Source organism: Corylus avellana, chromosome ca8 (genome assembly GCF_901000735.1).
Source record: "Corylus avellana chromosome ca8, CavTom2PMs-1.0".
Taxonomy (NCBI): domain Eukaryota; kingdom Viridiplantae; phylum Streptophyta; class Magnoliopsida; order Fagales; family Betulaceae; genus Corylus; species Corylus avellana.
In genome coordinates, this window is record NC_081548.1 from 3029111 (window position 1) to 3047522 (window position 18412).

Genomic DNA, 18412 nt, shown 5'->3' on the forward strand with positions numbered 1-18412 from the left:
AAGACCAATACGACACCATAAATACACCAAGAGAGCACTTAGCAATTAGCATTCTCCAAATATTATGAATATGAAATAGTTGTAATGTTTTTTGGATCAAAAGATTGATAAACACTAGAACCCCCATCCAAATTGCACATTCATCAACTCTCAACGCTTTTATTTGTCAGCATATGAATTATTTACATTACAAGATCTCGTCATATGACCCTTTTAAACTTTGTTCCCCTATTTTGTTTAAGAGAAAAAGAAATAAAAAAAAGAGCTCTTCACATGAAACACTTTGCATTGCGATAACTCTGTTTTAATATGAATTGCATCTTCAATATATATATATATATATATATTGAAGATGCAATATATTGAAGATGCAATTCATATTAAAACAGAGTTATCGCAATGCAAAGTGTTTCATGTGAAGAGCTCTTTTTTTTTATTTCTTTTTCTCTTAAACAAAATAGGGGAACAAAGTTTAAAAGGGTCATATGACGAGATCTTGTAATGTTATATATATATATATATATATATATATATATAAACCTTCTCTTGCCAACAACAGACTAGTCACCTTCCAAAGCATTACCTAGGAGATTTTTGTATTTGCACTGGATTAAGTAAAATGGATTGCAATCCCCACTCTAAAATAGAACTAATCTAAAGAAAAACATTACTTAAAAATCTCTATCAAACCTAAAAAATTAATGCCATAATATGCATGAAGCAAAAATATTAGAGGACTCATACCTAAAAAACAATATAAGAGAAAATAAAATTAATTTTCCACATAATCCCTGGAAACTGAAGGGTGCAAAATATCATAAAAAGATAGTACATAAGCCAAAGATGGTAGAACAACATTTCTTCAATTTCAACCCAATTTTCTAGAATCCACATTATCGATAGTAGATGCACTTGGGATTGATTGGGAAGGTGGAATTTGTTCACTGCTTGGTCCACTTAATTTCTTAGTTAACATATAAACATGATTTTTCACTATCATGTAATTGTCCACGGTTGTTGCTCCAATTGATGCTAACACAAACATGTCTTTGCATAGGTCAAAATAACGTTCTGCGCTAGGGTTGCCACTCAAAGGATCATGACTACTTTTGATAAATTTATATTTTCGCTTCAAGTCCTTCCTCCACCGGTTGAGAAAATATTTTTCTGGTAGCACTGTAACATCAAGTGTGGTCAATACAGATATGGCATGTCTGCACAAAATTCCTCTTGATTGAAACCAGCAACAACTGCAACTCACTTCACATGAAGGTTCATTATAGTAAACATTAAAACATACTTTTTTCGTGTACGCATCATTAATTTCTACTCGTTCGGTCACTTGATAAGTACTAATTCCACCTTCACTTTTTAGAAGAGAGCCACTACAATATAGCACTTCCCTAATCTCCTCCTGAACTTCTTTGAACTTTGTACTGGTGTAAAGTTGTTGAAATTGCTTTTCAAAATAAAACCTGCTTACACATGGAATCGTGTCATTAAAAGAATTGAAATCAGCAACATTTTCATTCTCAATCATCTTACGCAAAGCGTTATCATATTGATCCACAAATTCCTTCAATGTTGTTAACGAGTGCACATAACCATCAAAAAATGTATTCATACTTTCACTCTGTTGTGTAGTAGTCATGTTGGCCCAAAATACATCTTTCAAATATGCTGGTACCCAAAATGTCCGCTCACTATATAAGCCACACAACCATGCATTATTCTCGAGATTATAACACTTGAGTAGACTTTGCCAACTTGCATCAAACTCATCACATGTTCGAGAATCATACACACAACTTCGTAGGGCACTCTTAATGGCATGGTATTGTGAATGTGATCCAAATTTTTCAGGAAGTTTTTTCAATATGTTCCATAAACAAAATCGATGTCGGGCATTCGGGAAAACCATATTGATTGCACTTTTCATAGCCCTATCTTGATCTGTTATAATTGCATTTGGCGATCGGCCGTTCATGCATTTCAACCAAGTCTCAAACAACCATACAAATGTCTTTGTATCCTTACTTGATATTAATGCCGCCCCAAAAAGTATTGATTGTCCATGATGATTCACTCCCACAAAAAAAACAAATGGCATTTTGTACTTGTTAGTCAAATAGGTTGTGTCAAATGTAACAACATCCCAAAAATCTTCATACAATGCTCTACTTCGTGCATCAGTCCAAAACACATTTTTCAACCTACATTCATTATCTGAATCCATCTCAAAGTAGAAACCATCATTTAATTCTTGCATTCTACTAAAATAGTCACGAAGTGCTTCAACACCTCCTATGCCAAGGTGTAGATGTCTTGACTTGGCAATAAAATTACGACAATCTTTTTCTCCCAATGCAAGATTCTCGTACCCTCCAGCTTTATCATTTATCTCAGGCTTTCTCTTCGCAATAGAATCCAAATTCTTACAGCAATGAAAAGATCTCGCTTCGCCTGGGCTTAAACCATGATTATGGTCAGTACATACACTAGTCACATACCACTTTGTATCAATTAACTTTGCATTAAAACTGGCCTTACACCCTGTTCTGATTGTTTGACTAGGCTTACAAAAACTATTATTTGAGTTGGATTTCCTGCTGCCTTGACGAGCACATCCTAGACTTAGGTAATGTGCATACCCATCTTCATCAATTCTTTTCTTCTTTTGTACCACCCAAAAACCCTCTTTCTTCGCATAACTCCTATAGTATAAATTAAGTTCATCTATAGAGCTAAATGTCATTCCTTTCTTAGGTTCCTCAACATTTTCAACTTCATCTATGAGCTTCAACACGGACTTGCAATTGTCTGCATTATCTTCTGATTCTAAAGCAGCTACAGTTTCATTTCCAGAGCATCGAAAAGATCTTGCTTTGCCTGGGCTTAAACCATGATTATGGTCAGTACATACACTAGTCACATACCACTTTGTATCAATTAACTTTGCATTAAAACTGGCCTTGCACCCCGTTCTGATTGTTTGACTAGGCTTACAAAAACTATTATTTGAGTTGGATTTTCTGCTGCCTTGACGAGCACATCCTAGACTAAGGTAATGTGCATACCCATCTTCATCAATTCTTTTCTTCTTTTGTACCACCCAAAAACCCTCTTTCTTCGCATAACGCCTATAGTATAAATTAAGTTCATCTATAGAGCTAAATGTCATTCCTTTCTTAGGTTCCTCAACATTTTCAACTTCATCTATGAGCTTCAGCACTGACTTGCAATTGTTTGCATTATCTTTTGACTCTAAAGCAGCTACAATTTCATTTCCAACAATATCAAAAAGAATAAAACAAAATTTAGAGGAAGCACCTATGAATAATAACATTGGCTAAGATATGCTACAAGAATTAAATGAATATCAAAAGGCCAAACATACCATTTTGGGGGTCCATTTCGAAGGGCATAACATCATCAATTTGTTGCTCTGGCAACGAAGAATCATCTTCGAATTGTGAAATCAAGGCCGATTGTGACAAGTCCATCTAAGAGTTGTTCCACACAAAAAAAAAAATCTCATAAGCTGATAGGAATCATGGTGACATTAATCATTTAATTAATGTTTTAACCCTCGTATGGGTGTTGCAAATTTTTCTAAGAATATGTGAATCCTCTTTCGTTTTTTTTTTTTTTTTTTATAAGTTCTAGTGCAACAATATCAAAATACATGTCACTAAAACAAATATAAAGCAATAACAATATGAAAAGAATATAATAGTAAAAAGCCATATCTCCCATACAGCTCAGAAAGTGAGGCTCAAAAGAGTAAACTTTCTTATTTTCTGGTTCCGTTTGGCAATGTACTTAGCCAAAGTCTCAATTTTTTTTTTAAAAAAATTCAACTCCCCAACATTCTTACTTTTTATATTACATCAACCATTTTTTACTACTATTCAAATAAAAACTCACTACAAAACAAAAAATTTTCACTTTTTCATACAAAAAAATTCAAAACTTCTATATACTCTATATCATATCGATCACTCCCAAACCAAAAATCATGTCAAGTTCATTTCCAAACGGAGTTGTCTAAAGCAAATGATGCATGGACACATATATCTCTAAATGTTTTTGTCATTGCTGCAATACTCTGGACAGCTATATCTAAAACAAAAACGGTTTTCATTTTCAAAAAACAAAACAGCATTGCCCGAAAGATTTTTTAAAACCTCAATAGCTTTTAAAACCTCGATCAAAGACATATAAAATTGTATTTTTAGAAGCAAGAAAAAAAAAAGTGTATCGTGTCTCTAAAGATCACCATATGTAAACTGAGAGAGAGAGAGAGAGAGAGAAAACCTGTGCGTGTCGGTAACTCGTCGTCACCGGCGCTCGGTGGTGGGATGCCGTCGGTGGGGGAGAGGAAAGATGGATTTTGACAGTGGGTTGGGGATTTTAACGGTGGGTAGCTATTTGCCGGAGGGGTGGGTGGCTCGTCGTCAGAGGTAGTCGGCGTTCGTGATCGCCGGTGGCCGGCCGTCGGTGAGGGGAGAGGGATTAGGAAAGAGAGAGGGAGAGGTTTTGGGCGTGTGAAATTGTAGGAGGAGAGAGGGAGAGAACGGAAGGGAGTTTTATAGCCTTAAATTTTTAAATTTTTTTTAAGGTCCGGACGTGGCACATAGGCCACGTCGGACTGGCCCAGCGCCCACCGCATAGACGAACTCGAGTCTTCTGGAACAAAGGAAGGAAAACAAAAACCCTCCAAAATTCTCCGTTAACCTTCACTCTCTTCGGAAACTCGCATTCAGCTCCTAATCAGCTTCCATGGTGAGCATATCTCTCTCCACCTCCCCCTCTCTCTCTCTCTCTCTCTCTCTCTCTCTATTTAATTTGTCTCTATGCTCCATTCATAGGATTCTCAGCAGGAACATTCTCCGTCTCTCGAAGACTGCTTGAAGCTCTTGCAAGGCGAGAGAGATGAGCAACGCCTTGCTGGTCTCCTTCTGGTCACAAAATTTTGCAAAGGAGACGACCACGCTTCACTCCGTAGGGTCTACGACGCCGTTGGAGTTCGCTTCCTGGATCGGCTCCTTAGAACCGGTAATATCTGTATCTCCTGTTTGGTTTCCGAGAAGCGAAATGCTGGAAAGTAAAAAATGTTAGAAAAATAAATATGTGGGAATTTCGGCAATACAGAAAGCAAAACAAAAAATCTGTATGGGAGATTGTTGAACTCTGAACAGTTGGGAAAATATGAATCTGTCTCTTAAATAAATAATTTCTTCTACTTATGTAATAAGTTTTGCAAAGGTAATATAGCAATTTTATCCTCAGGATACAGTACTGCCTGAATTATAGTGTGCAGCTTGCAAACTCTGAACACTATTCTGAATCAGAAAAAATTGCGTAATAGCAGAGAAGAAGTGATGAAAGGATAAATTATGTAAATCAAATTTTTAAAGGCAGACTTTTATAGAATCATAAGAGCACTTTATTATTGTTGAAATAGCAGTTTATGATTGTTAAATTATAACTGTTGAAAAAGCAATTAATGACAATTGAAATAGCAGTTAATGACCGTTAAAATATGACTGTTTACAAAACAAGTATTTATATATATATATAAAAAAAAGTCTCTCAGAATAGCAGTTGTTCACATCAGAAAATGCACATGAAAATAATAAGCTTGTGGCTCATATGATGATGCGTACGTGTGAATTGCAAAGTGCGTCTAAAGCCGTCAATGTGACTTGCGCGTGGCCGGTACCACGCACTGGGTAACACTACTAGCATGTATCTACCCAAAAGCCATTCTAGAATAAGAAAAAAAGAATCCCTTATAAGCACAAAAAATTCTTATAGCTTTTTAATGTGGAGAAAAGTGTAAGACACAAATGGAGGGAAACTTGAAAATTTTCAAGTTAGAGGGAAACTTTAATTTTCATGAAATAATTTCAACAAAAAAGAAAAGGGAATTTAAGAAATTTCATTTATTTTGTGAATTAGGAAAATTGAGCAGTTTTACTAGGTTTGCAGCTTATATTGATTTCTTAATGATCTTTATTTTGTTATTTAAGTGCAAAGAAAATGATGAAAATCAATTGAAATTACAAGTCTTGAATAATTCGCTTCAAGATGTTCTATTGATTTTATATGTGTTCCCTCTTTGCTCAAGCAAAACAATGGAAGTTTAAGGGGGAAAGGGCCAAAAGATTGTATGCTTGGAATCTTTCCTTCCAAGTTGGAAAATGCTACTCAACTGAATCCAAAAGGCTTTGGTGGAATTGGTTGAGTGAAGCTCGCTCTCTTTTGGTTTAGAATTATGAAAAACGCAAGATTCAAGAAATTTAATCCATTTTATTTTCTTGTCTACTACAACCAAATGTTGAAACTCTAATACTGCGGTCGTGTGTGTATGTGTGTGGTTAAGGGATGGGACAAGGAACCATTAGTAGCAGTGGGGCTGATAATCGTGATGAATACTTGAAGCTATCTGTTACGGTTCTTGCTGCCTTCTGTCGTGTTCCTGAAATTGCTTCTTTAGAAGACATGTCTATGAAGATTCCGCTGATATTGGAAATAATGTCGAAGAAGTAAGGTCTCATCCTTATTATTATTATTATTATTTGATCTATTTTTGAATTGAAAGAAGAAAGCGCTAGAACATGTTATCTGCAACTTTAGCCCTTGTTTTTTCTCTCTTTATTTATAACTTGAAACATAACTACAAATTTTTATGTTATTCTGAAAGATGTAGTGTCCTATCACTTGAGTGAAAATCGTAGTGCACATTGTTTTGACTGGCTTGTTAGGTTCATTAGCTTATCAAAACTTTAGTGCTTGTCTGCTGCTTGGCTTAGAGATTTCTGATTTTTTATTTATTCTTATTTTTTTTAAATCAGTAATTATCTTACTCTTCTGATCGTGCATTATTTTCCAAGAGATTTAGGTTCTATTTTAAATTGTAAAAGGTGCCTATTTTGTTTGGTCAGGAATTGAGTTTTTGATAGTACTGTTCATGCTGAGTTGATTGTTGATTTGTGGACTTTTCCCCCCTCTTGTTCAGTTCAGGCTCCTCTGTGCTTGAAGAATGCTATGAATTTCTGTACCTAGTATCAACTGCTTCTGAAGATGGAGTTGCGAAATTGTATGGATCTGGAGTCATGAAAGTGCTAGCTTCTCAAATATCTAGTTTTCCAGATGGTAATTATTATTGTTCTTGTCTTAACCGAGTCTTACTGATGACTGTGTAGGAATCCTGTTTATGATGTATTCTCCTATACTGGAGCCTTTTAGTATGCATATTGCTTTGCTGCATATTTAAAGGGGGGAAACAGTGAAATCTGAGTACATAGAGACTACTATCTTTTAGAGTGGATTATGATTAGTACCTTTTACAGTGTCTATGAGTCCTCCTGTAATTTTTTGTCAGGTAGAACATGTATTACATGGGTGAGATTATGGTAGCGTTGGTGTGCTTAAGGTAAAAAGTGCCAGAAGCAGTGCACTTCTTAACTCTAGAGCGAAGCGCATGTAACCAATAAAGCGCAAAAAGCATATTTTTGTGAAGTGTCAGGAGCTAAAAAGTGTTTTTTCTCATTTTTCTTATTAAGGAAATATAGTTAATTTAAGATGACCGTTAAATCTAAAACCAGTTAAAATCTATTGTTGAATATTAAACTAATTGAAGTCTAGTATTGATTAATTATATGCTGCAGCCATGGAAAAAAGATCAAGTTTCTGTGTGTAAAGTAATTCTCAGTTTTGGCAATTTGAAACTTTTTATGTGTGGGATTCATGTGTAACATCAGATTGAGACACAGTTTTATATGGTTTTGAATGTCAAGTTATTAGGAGTATTGGTTTAAATCAGTTCTTAGGTCGAGTCTGTATTTCATATGTTATGGTCAGTGTTGTTAAGAATGTGTGCCTAAAGCGCTAAGAACCCGAATACATGCACTTCTGAACCTAAAAGTGAAGAGCATGCAATTAGGCATACTCAAAGCGTGTAAATCATACGCCTTTTATGAAGCACGAGATGCTACATATTTTAGTTTTTGATTTTTTTATTGAAATAATGGTTGGATCTAAAACTATCAATAATTTCTGGATAATTATTTGGGTAAATCGAACAAAAAATGATGTGACACTTGAAAAAAAGGTATCTGAAAACAAAAAGTAGATGCTGTTTAAACATAAATGATATGGTATTTTTTTTTAATTATTTATTAATTGAGCAATTTAGTTGTATGGAATAAATTGTGGTAAAAAAATATTGTACTTATCATTATTTAACAATTCAGTAATATGGTATTATGATTACCACTAAAGATCTTGCACGATAATATGCCTATCTAGTAGATCCAAAGAACCAAAATGACTTGTTATGTGTTTCAAAAATGTGCATTTACTTCAATCAGGCACACTGTGCCTTTAAATTTCTGCTCAGACTCTATGAGGCCGTTGCTCTTGAGTGAGCATGATGCATTTAACAATACTGGATTATGGATTTGTGGTCTTAAATTTTAGTTTTCACAGAAGTCGTGATACAAATCGTTTTGCAGATTCTCATATGATGGAAGTAGCTACAAAACTTGTGCTGTTAATTCTAAGTAAGCTGTCTTTGGATGTCATTACCAATGACTATTTATTCGAGCTCTCAGTGATTGTAAGTTTATATTTTTGATAGCTGTTTACCTTTTTTCAAAGTTCATTTCATGTTTCTGTTATCTATTTTGTGGGCTACTAAATTTCTATAAACTTGGTTTATGTGATTTACTTTTATGATGGCAAACAATTGTCTTTTTTTTTTTTAGGCGGCGACAATGGCAAGACCATTTGCCATGTTGCAAAAGGCCCTAAAATTTGAAGTGCTCCACCTACTCTCCACCATGCTCTCCTCAAAAAATTCGGTATGCAGTCATCTTTAAAGTGTTATTTTAAGATATACTAGCTTTAATGATACTAGGTTTGTTATTATCATTCGTAGTTACACCAATTAAAGCTCTGCCAGTTCACATTAAACTGTAGGGCTTTTTATTTATTGGTTGGGTGACTGCACTTGTAACTCTTGACTATATCTAACTTGTTTCTTAGGGGATATAAAATTGATATGTATTGAGACATTTTAGATTTGAGTTGTTGCTTGAGCTTTTAACTTTTGGGCATTTACTTGATTCAATCCATTATATAGTTTTATTTTTTAATTTGGTAAGTTAGACACACACTTAATGGAATCTAGAACCCACGACTATCCTGGATCTTGTTCTTCTAGGGGAGAAAAAGCTATTTGAGCTAGAGCTCATTGGTTTTAATTTATGATATACTTGTTCCCATGCCGATCCCCATCAAGAACAACGTGAGGCACTTTGAAGTGCCATTAACACTTTGATTCTTGAGCAAGTTCAGGAATATTGTGGGAAGGGGAATGGGCGGCCAGCAAAACCTCCAATTTTGTGATTTAACTTTGGATAATTACAAAAGAAGCATGTTATTGTGATGAATTGATATTGATGATCATCTTATTCGTCATTGTGAGGTTGCGAGAGAATTATGGAGCTTGTTTTTTTAGTTGTTTGGGGTTGCATGAGTTATGCCTTGAAGGGTGAGAGATTTATTGGTTAGTTGGAGGGGACAATTGGGAAACCATAATGTTTTTGAACTGTACAAGTTGGGTCCTTTATGTTTAATGTGGTGTATTTAGAGAGAAAGGAATGCGAGGAGCTTTGAAGATCGTGAGATGGCGATGTTAGAGTTGAAGAACATGTTCCAATCCCTTTATACATGGATAGTAACATTTATTAGATTGCCTATTTCTAATTTCTCTGAGTTTTTGGTGTTTTATTCTTCTTTTTCTATACTTTTGGAGTTTTCCTGTATATAACTTATGTACTAGGGTTGTGTCCCTATGTGTTTTTAATGATTTGACTAACTTATCAAAAAAAAAAAAAAAAACTATGTCAGTTTATTCAAGCATGGGGAATTTGTTAGCCTGCATCTAGTTCTGACATTTGGAACTACATCAGAATCCTTATCTAATCTGTACTTAGATCATGGAGTTGCAAGAATCATGTTTATAATCCTTGTATCATGATCTTTTTGTCTTTGTGCTATCATGTAGATGCTTCTTATCTAACTGACGTAGAATCTGATTGTGATCTTTTCTTTGTACTTTCAGGCACCACTTTATGATGCTCTTCGTGCACTGCCAAATGGCAGTTGGTCAGATTATATGCGTGATGGTATTGCAGCTATCTTACATAGTCGTGTTGGTATGTTAAACTATTTTTCTTTCATTCCATTTACAATTTTGCTTCTTTTCTTTTTTTTTTTCCCCTTTTTTTTTTTCACAAGTTAAGATTGTGAGGATATGCTTTTTACTTTTTCCTCCCACTATTGATCAAATCTGTTCTTTAAAGTGTCTTGTATTTTTATCATTTGAGGGCCAAAAAGTGTCTCTTTGTTTCTTAAAGCATCTCTCTCGATGCTGCATTTGAAAGGGTATTTGGCTGAAGAATGCACCAAGAGCACCTCAAGTGGGCTCTAACTTAGTGCCTTGCCCCGGTTGTTTATGTTCTTGTTTTTCTTGATTTTTTCTTGATTCCAATTTTTCAATGTTGACTGGACATCAATTTCTGGATTCTGAAGGGAGAAGTTACTCATAGTCTTGAGAACTATGGAAGCCATAATTAAAAGATCATAAATAGACGTGTTCTGATCATATTTAAATTGACTATTGGGTTTGTAGAAGCGTATCAAAGTGTGTAACGGTGAACATAGGTGCTTTTATTCGAGAACACTTCTGCTGCACTTAGTATTTGTTAATCCATGTGGCTCCAAATCTGGAATTAGGAAATAAGGTGAATTTATTGGAAGAGTTTACTCAGCTGTCAAATTCTGCTGTATGAGTGTCTTTAAGCATCACCTGTTATTTACTCTGAATGAATGTTATTTTAAAGAGTATTTGTAAGAATATGGTACCTGAATCTTCAAGGATGTTAAGATGGAATTACATAAGTGTTGATTTACTTTGTTTGATCCTCTTTCTTTTGCTATTGGTGTCAAAGAGGTGCAAAAAGTTGGTTGGATGAGTTCTCTTGAACTTTTTGTGTTTTCTCTAGTTTGACAAGGTTGGTGCCCTTTGAGTTGTGATGTTTGTTCTGTGTACATCGCATGTTCCCCATTTTTCATTGCAATAAAGTTGATAATTTTGAGAAGGAAAAAGATAAATAAGCATATCGTTGCCGCAACATATATATCTTCTTTCCAATAAGTTTTTTTATTTTGTAGAACGTACAATTTTTAATCTTCTGTTGAAGCTTATTTATGTTTATTTTTGTTCACTCTTGTGCAGCACCTGCTGAAAGGCTTGATGCCCTTATGTTGGCTGAGACTATGGTATCCATACATGGGGAGCAGTGGTTGATTGGTCGAATAAACTTGCCTGATAAAGAAGATTCCATTCCAGTTGACAGGTAAGCTATGCATGCAAAGGCTATGGTTTTTAAAGGCATCCATATCAGCCAGGTGATTCATTTTCATGCCCGCCCTCCCCCTATTTTTCTTTTTTCACCTCATTCTTTTGTCAGGTTTCTATTGCTTGTCCTACAGCAATCGAGGGTTGAAGTTGCTGTTTTGCTGAATGAGCTTGCCTATTTGAAATATGAAGCATCTAAGAATTGTTCATCTACTGCTGAGCCAGTTCTTTCAAAGCAAAGAAACGTGTCTATTGCCTTTTCCTTGATGGAGAAGATCATTAAATTAATATCAGATGCTGCTGGAAATGAAGGTATGTAAGAAAATTCTAGAGTAGCTAGCATGTGATCCAATCTTTTTCTATTCAGTTGAAGCTTTATGAATACTCAATGTACTTGGAATTCACTTGAGTGAGGTGCTCACAATAACTTTTTGGCAGTTTACATTCCCGTCACTGATGCTTTTTACATTTCACCTTGCAAAATGTCAATTTATATCATATGCTATCACATTTTACTGATGTCCTTAAAATTTGGCTATGTTTCTATTTAGTTGACAAATTTTATCTTTTCATTATTAGTGTGGTAATGAGCACTATTTTATGGGACAAAAAATGCCTCAGGTCAAATGTACTTGTATGATCTTGAGAACTTCCATGCAGTGTGTGTGCATCTATGTGTGTGTTAGGATAAGTGGTGGTACACTGGTCTGATAGTTGTGTCCATTTAAACCATATGCCTAGTGCAAGCTCCCTTAACTATGGTTTTTATTGTAGGTTTGTGGCTTGGCCAACCTTTTGGCTACTTAGTAAAGCAACCCTTAGGCCAGTTAGGTTTATAGCTTGGCCAACTTGGACTACATCATGGGGAGCATCTATAAGTGCTTTAGGCCACTTCATGATGCATTATTTCTTTTTTTGATAAGGAATTGGCTCCAGGAGGGGAAATAAGATATTCAAACTAGTGACCTCCTCCTCATAAAGCGTGGTTTCCATTCGATTGAGTTACCCTGGGGTTAATTCATGACGCATTGTTCATTCTATATAATTTTCTTGTCTAGTTATTTGTTCCCTCTTTCTAGATTTGGTGGTTTCTACAGCTCGTTGCTTTCACATTATTTGAGTTGTATGGGAGCCTATACTGTCATACTCTATTTTGCTGTTTTTTCTAGGTGATCTCAATCATCTTTGTGGAATCATTCACAGGGGATCTTATAGATGAAAGCACTTTCACAAATGTGATCAGGGCACTCAATGAGACAATTAGTGTTGTTCTAGAGTATTTACAAGATGCAAAGGTAAGGTGGTGATTTGATAGCATTAAGATTTAATGTGCTGCCTCTGTAACTTCACTGTTGTGATTATACAGGAACATGGACAAAGGAAAGGAGATGATCTTCTTGCTTCAGTGCGGATTATTGGGAGGTCTGGTCAAATTCCATTTCATCCACATCAATTTCTTTTGGCTTTACAATGAATCAAGAGTGTACTGTTATTTTTCCTTCCCTTTCACTTTCTAAATTCAAAATCAATCATGCGTTGAATTTTTTCTCCATAATCTCCCAGGAATAAAATGTCTAGCTTAGTCGACCTTTTTCTGGTAGGAGAGTCTCAATTGATTGGAACAGTTTGCAATGTCATACATCTTCCTTTTCTATGTTCTTTTTTTTTTTTTTGTTCGTTTCCTTTTCTACATTTTAATTGGTTACTTTGAGGACTATGTTGCTCAGCCTCGGGCATGGGTATCCAATGCAGATACATATCTGGGAGTCTGACTCCCTTGGTGCCTGAAGCTTAGGTTACGGCCAAAAAATTGGGTGCAATACATGTACTGCAATACAAATAGTAGTTCATATGCACTAGATAATCGAATAAAAAAAGAAATATCAACTATAAACTAGTAGGTAATATGATTATGATGCTGAAAGTTAAAACAAGATAATAGTTCATATGTACTAGATAATCAAATAAAAAAAGAAATATCTACTATAAACTAGTAGGTAATATGATTATGATGCTGAAAGTTAAAACAAGATAATAGTTCATATGCACTAGATAATCGAATAAAAAATGAAATATCTACTATAAACTAGTAGGTAATATGATTATGATGCTGAAAGTTAAAACAAGATAATTACTCAAAAATAATTGTTGTAACGTTGCTAATTTACACTATCACCTCCTTGGATTGATAAACCACTTGTTTGATTTGAATACAAGCATCTGAAATCTTATCAAAGAAGACCTATGACCATAAAGAAATAGATGTGTATTTGGAGAAAATGTGGAAGATTTCATTCTCTTTCTTTTAGAGAGATCCTCCCTCTAGCCAAAGGCTGGGCTCATATTCCATGCCCTGTGTCATGTCTTGTTGAGATGGGTACGCTGGCAAAATTGCATTCTCTTGAAAATATAGTTTGGGGAATTAAAAATAAGCGACATACTTATCCATTTAAGTACATATTTTCCAGCTTCCTTCCTACTGAAATATCAATTGACCGTATTCATATGCACTAGTTCAAGAACCAAGGACTGGGCTGAATTTACAGATCTTTCTCTAAATTATGATTTAATTAAAAAAGATTCTCCAATAAGCTGATATATGCCTTTGAATCAGCTATCTTGCAGAAACACCCTTTGCATGCAAAGAGAAGGTCAGAGAACTATTAGAGTATATGCTTTCAGTCGAAGGTGAAGATGAACAAAGGTTTAAACGCTTTCAAAACATAATTGTTTGATGGACTGATGATGGTTTCTTTTGCTTTGTTTTTTGTCTTTTTCTTTGTGCGTGCCAGGTTTGGGGGATGGGGGACGGGGTATTGTTTTTTATGCTTGGAGAATGACTTTTGCTCAAATTATTTCTGAACTGCAGCCCTTTCTACTCCATATGTTTTTTGCTTCCAATGTTGTGTCAAATAACGATGGAGATTGAAGGATGCAAAGCTTTGGCTTCTTCCGGAGGGCATAAAGCTGTAAGTCAGCATAACTTTAATTTACTTTCTGATGCCATAATATTATAGGATTGCAACGTGAGGATGGTCACTAGTGGATCACGATCCTAAAAGTCAAAAATTTACGAAAATTGAAAAATTTAAGTTACTTTTTACATGTACACATGCATTGTCTGTTGCGATGTACTAAAGTGCTTTATTAGTTTTTTAGCCTATTGATTTTCTTTGCAGGTTATGGAATGCCTCATAAAACTGATTGGGCCAAATAATTGTATAGTTGAGAACGACAGTTGTGTCTTCTTGGCATGTGATACAGTTATGAATCTCCTATTAAAGGTGCTGTTGACATCATAGTCTCACAATCTCGCAATGTGTTTTATAGTATTGTTATGCAAAACATCAACTCATTATGCTTCTTTTCGTCAATAGAAAGAGCAAGTACGGTTGTTGTTGGATGAATCAACTTTCGTTCATCTTTTGAAAGCGTTGGCATATTGGACAGGTACCCTCAACTCTGTATAATTCTCATCTATAAATTTTCGTTAGCAATGGGAACAATATTGTGCGAAATACTTTTGTATTTTCAGTGAAAGAACAGACTTTTTTCCCTACTTCAGCATGGTTGTGTTACACGCTGTTTTAATTATTTCCAATGTTTTTGCTACCTTTGTATGTATCATAGTGCGCAAATTGATCGTAAGGTGATCATGACTCCTGAAAAGTAACTGGTGCTAGATATAGTTTTATGGTTTATGGACGGAAAACTCATTATATCTTAGGAAAATTATAATTTTGAGAGCTATCAGAACAGGGTAGTAGAACACTTGATAACATTGTTTTTCATTTGGAAGGAAAGTTGGGGAGCTAGAACTCATGCTAAAAATTGGTAAAGGAAGGACGTAACAAAAGGACTGATTGTGGCTCTCCCCATTTGGGTTTATAATTCGTAAAATTTTGCACTCCAACATGAACTTCCCTGCAGATCTGTATTCATTAACATTTTGTCTAAATTTATGTTCATATACATTTTTGTTGGCATCATCACTCCACTTGAAACAAACTCCAAATTCTAACCTCTTTCCAATCTCAACTAGAAACTGGTTTGGAGCCTATACTTAAATTCAGGGTGAAGAATTCAGAAGCATTGTGAAAATGAATGAAATATGACAGAAAGCTTCAATAAAAGGAAACATAAATGACTTCCAATCTTATAAACTGGAAACATGGGGTACTATCACTAATTTAGGGATACATATTTCAGAGTACTACGCTGTTGTGGTCCCACATGTGTTGCAAAGTTAACAATATGCTGTGTGAGATACCTTGAACTTGTGTCTCTAATTCTTGCACATGCTCTTTCTGCTACTGTTCAAAGCCTGAACCTCCAATTTCATTCTATACCCTTTGGAAAGAAATCTTGCAATTATTTATGCATCTTAGTTAAAATTCCTGCACTTGGTTTCAGAGGGTACTGAAGACCCATCAGTTCTTATGATGGCTTCGAGCATTTGTGCGTTGATATTGGATTTTACATCAGAGGAGGCTCTTCTTAATCATCCACACTTTGATGATAGCTCTCTTAATAGTCTGTCTAGGCTCATTGCGAGAAGTTTGGCTTCATGTGGACAGGTAAACATAATGTCTAGTTCTCATGCTTAAGATGTGGAGATAAACATAAGGCCTCAACAAATGGCCAGAATTTTGATTTGGGACATGTGCTGCACAAAAAATGGGATTGGGAGCCTGCATTTAATTGGTTTTAGTAGAATACTGTAGCATTCTTTTCTGTTGAAAATATTGTAAATATTTGGTGCTCAAGTAGCGAAGAAATTGTCCCTAATTTTTCACGGTTCATCGTTGTTTACTTATTAATTTGCCCCTTCATTCATCTAATTGCAGGAGATGTCTGATGATGCAAAAGCAGAAGCAGATCTTCTTGAGATTGTTAATGCAGGTTTGTATTTTTATGACTTGAAATTTTGAGTGTATCTCTTAGCTCAGACCGCTCCACTCAGTCCACCAAACTGGGTTCCTCCAACCCAATCTATAACAATGTCATAAGTTTTTCAGCATGCGAAAAACATGCATTTTTAAGAGCATGTGAGAAATACATACTTTTTAAATAAATTTTTTCCAACTTTGTTCATGTCATTAAAAAAACATGTGCTTTTTACATACTCAACGACAACCAAGTTTGGAAGAAAACTCTGTCCCAAAGAAAAATGAAATTCCAGACCTGTCCATTCAGAATTTGTGGATTTCTACTCTATTGACCCATCTTGAAACTTTCATCTATTTATTTTAAGATATTTAAGTGGTTTTGGGGTTTTTTATGCTCATCACTTTGCAGGATACTCTCGATGGGCTCTTAGGTTTCCCCATATAAGAGCGGCTGTCGAGAGATAAACTGGTCCTGCTTCTCGTGTGAAACTTTATTTTGTTGCCAACTGCTTGAGGTAACTTGGCTATACTTTCAAAGCTCTTTGGAGGTTCTGAGTTTATGAATTATAATTATACCTACTCTATAATAGATGGAAGATTTTTTTGAATGGGTTACTTGTTTGCTGCTTGACTTTCTCTTTTGTGAATTAATCAGATAGATAGAGGAAATCAGGAGAGAGAGGGACCATCCTTGTTTTTCTACCCAGTGGCTCTAGCATAGCTCCCACTATTTTGTAGTGCAGTTATTTCTTCAGTCCCACCTTAATGTGGTCATCATCATCTGTAGGCTTGTATCCCCTTGCTTTTGCAAGTTGTATGTATATGGTTTGTTAACTTTCCAAGTTTTATGTAAGTGGTTTTTTTTTTTTTTTTTGGTGGGTGCAGAGTTTATTTGACTAGGAAAAAAAGAAAGAAAAAATTTCCTTGAGGACGCTGAAGATCAGTGAATTTTTTTTTAACTAAAACATGATTTGACTTCTTCTGGTTTTAATAGAAGGCATTCAGTTTCTAATCAACGTGATGCGATCTTACCGATCTTATTTCTAATTTTCTATTGACCATATAGATCCAATGGGAGAGGTCAACCTTTGCGTAGAACAAGAAGTTTTAGATCCAACTTACACGGATAAAGAGAGCTTAATGTAAGTTTTATTTTAAAATGGGTTGGAGGAATTTTTTCTTTTTTGGACATGGTTTATTATATTTATGTATTCATGCATGTGAAAATTACATGTTCTATTAAAAATGCATGGGAGAATTAAAAATATGCTAAAAAATTACATGCATTTTAGACACGTGTGTATGGTTGGATACATATCAGTTTTATTAGGTTTGCATGTAAAAATTGCATGCTGTATGTACGTGAGAATTAAAAAAAATGCTAAAACATTACATGCATTTGAGACGTATGGTTGGATACAAATCAGTTTTTTATTTGACACACACACACGCAAATTAAAAATTAAAAAAATTAAAAGCCTTGGGTTTCAAAATTCCGAAATTAGCTTGATTTACCCATTGACGTCTTTTATTGCAAAAACTAGTATTGCTTCTTAGTAACACGGCGATTACTCGTTTTTGTGTTTTCTTTTTTCTTTTTGTAATTGTATCTTAAAGATACGTGGAATGGAAAAATGTAAAATAAAATAGCATTTGTGTTAGAGTATATATATACTTTTAATATTTGGAATAGTCATTCTCATGGCCTATAAGAAAATAGACTTTTTTTTTTCTTTTTCTTGATACGTTCACACAAGAGAAGGGGGAGGGAGAATTAGAACTAATAACCACCGCTTCATGAGGTGTTATCTACAACCGATTAAGCTAACCTTTGAATATAATGGACATTTTAAGCCTATTTCATTTCACATTTCTTTTTTCATTCTTACCAAAGATTATTATTTTTTCTAATGAAAAAACGTAACCTAATAGTTTTCTTTTTCTTATTTATTTGTCTTTCTGGATTCTTTCGGATTTTTTGCAGATTCATTTAGGGCCGTAACTCGCCCAATGGGCGAAGCCCAAGAATCGTTGGATCGTACACGTAATTATCTGTAATTCGAGAGAGAGAGGCTGAGAGAGAATGATT

The 18412-nt window shown here is 34.9% G+C and overlaps 2 protein-coding genes across 4 annotated transcripts; one reads left to right on the top strand and one right to left on the bottom strand.

Moving 5' to 3' along the window:
• Positions 1-745: 745 nt before the first annotated feature.
• Positions 746-4546, bottom strand: LOC132189818 (protein FAR1-RELATED SEQUENCE 5-like). 2 transcript variants are annotated; one of them, XM_059604619.1, is made up of 3 exons: positions 4318-4546; positions 3398-3503; positions 746-3264 (listed from the first exon to the last, which is right to left on the bottom strand). In XM_059604619.1, exons 2-3 carry the CDS (start codon positions 3501-3503, stop codon positions 869-871), a joined length of 2502 nt encoding a protein of 833 aa, XP_059460602.1. In that variant the 5' UTR covers positions 4318-4546; the 3' UTR covers positions 746-868. The 2 variants fall into 2 exon arrangements, with proteins under 2 accessions (XP_059460602.1, XP_059460601.1); XM_059604618.1 differs by having other exon boundaries at positions 746-3273.
• A 90-nt stretch (positions 4547-4636) lies between these two features.
• On the top strand, positions 4637-18397 carry LOC132189089 (uncharacterized). Of its 2 annotated transcripts, none has more exons than XM_059603597.1 (20): positions 4637-4785; positions 4872-5058; positions 6389-6551; positions 7025-7161; positions 8523-8626; positions 8775-8870; positions 10136-10229; positions 11312-11432; positions 11547-11746; positions 12638-12729; positions 12801-12856; positions 14049-14138; positions 14304-14403; positions 14614-14718; positions 14812-14884; positions 15848-16011; positions 16282-16336; positions 16733-16838; positions 16983-17465; positions 18308-18397. In XM_059603597.1, the coding sequence occupies exons 1-18, from the start codon at positions 4783-4785 to the stop codon at positions 16786-16788; spliced, it is 1896 nt and encodes a 631-aa protein (XP_059459580.1). In that variant the 5' UTR covers positions 4637-4782; the 3' UTR covers positions 16789-16838; positions 16983-17465; positions 18308-18397. The 2 variants fall into 2 exon arrangements, with proteins under 2 accessions (XP_059459580.1, XP_059459579.1); XM_059603596.1 differs by having other exon boundaries at positions 4638-4785; positions 16979-17465.
• The last annotated feature ends 15 nt before the right edge of the window (positions 18398-18412 follow it).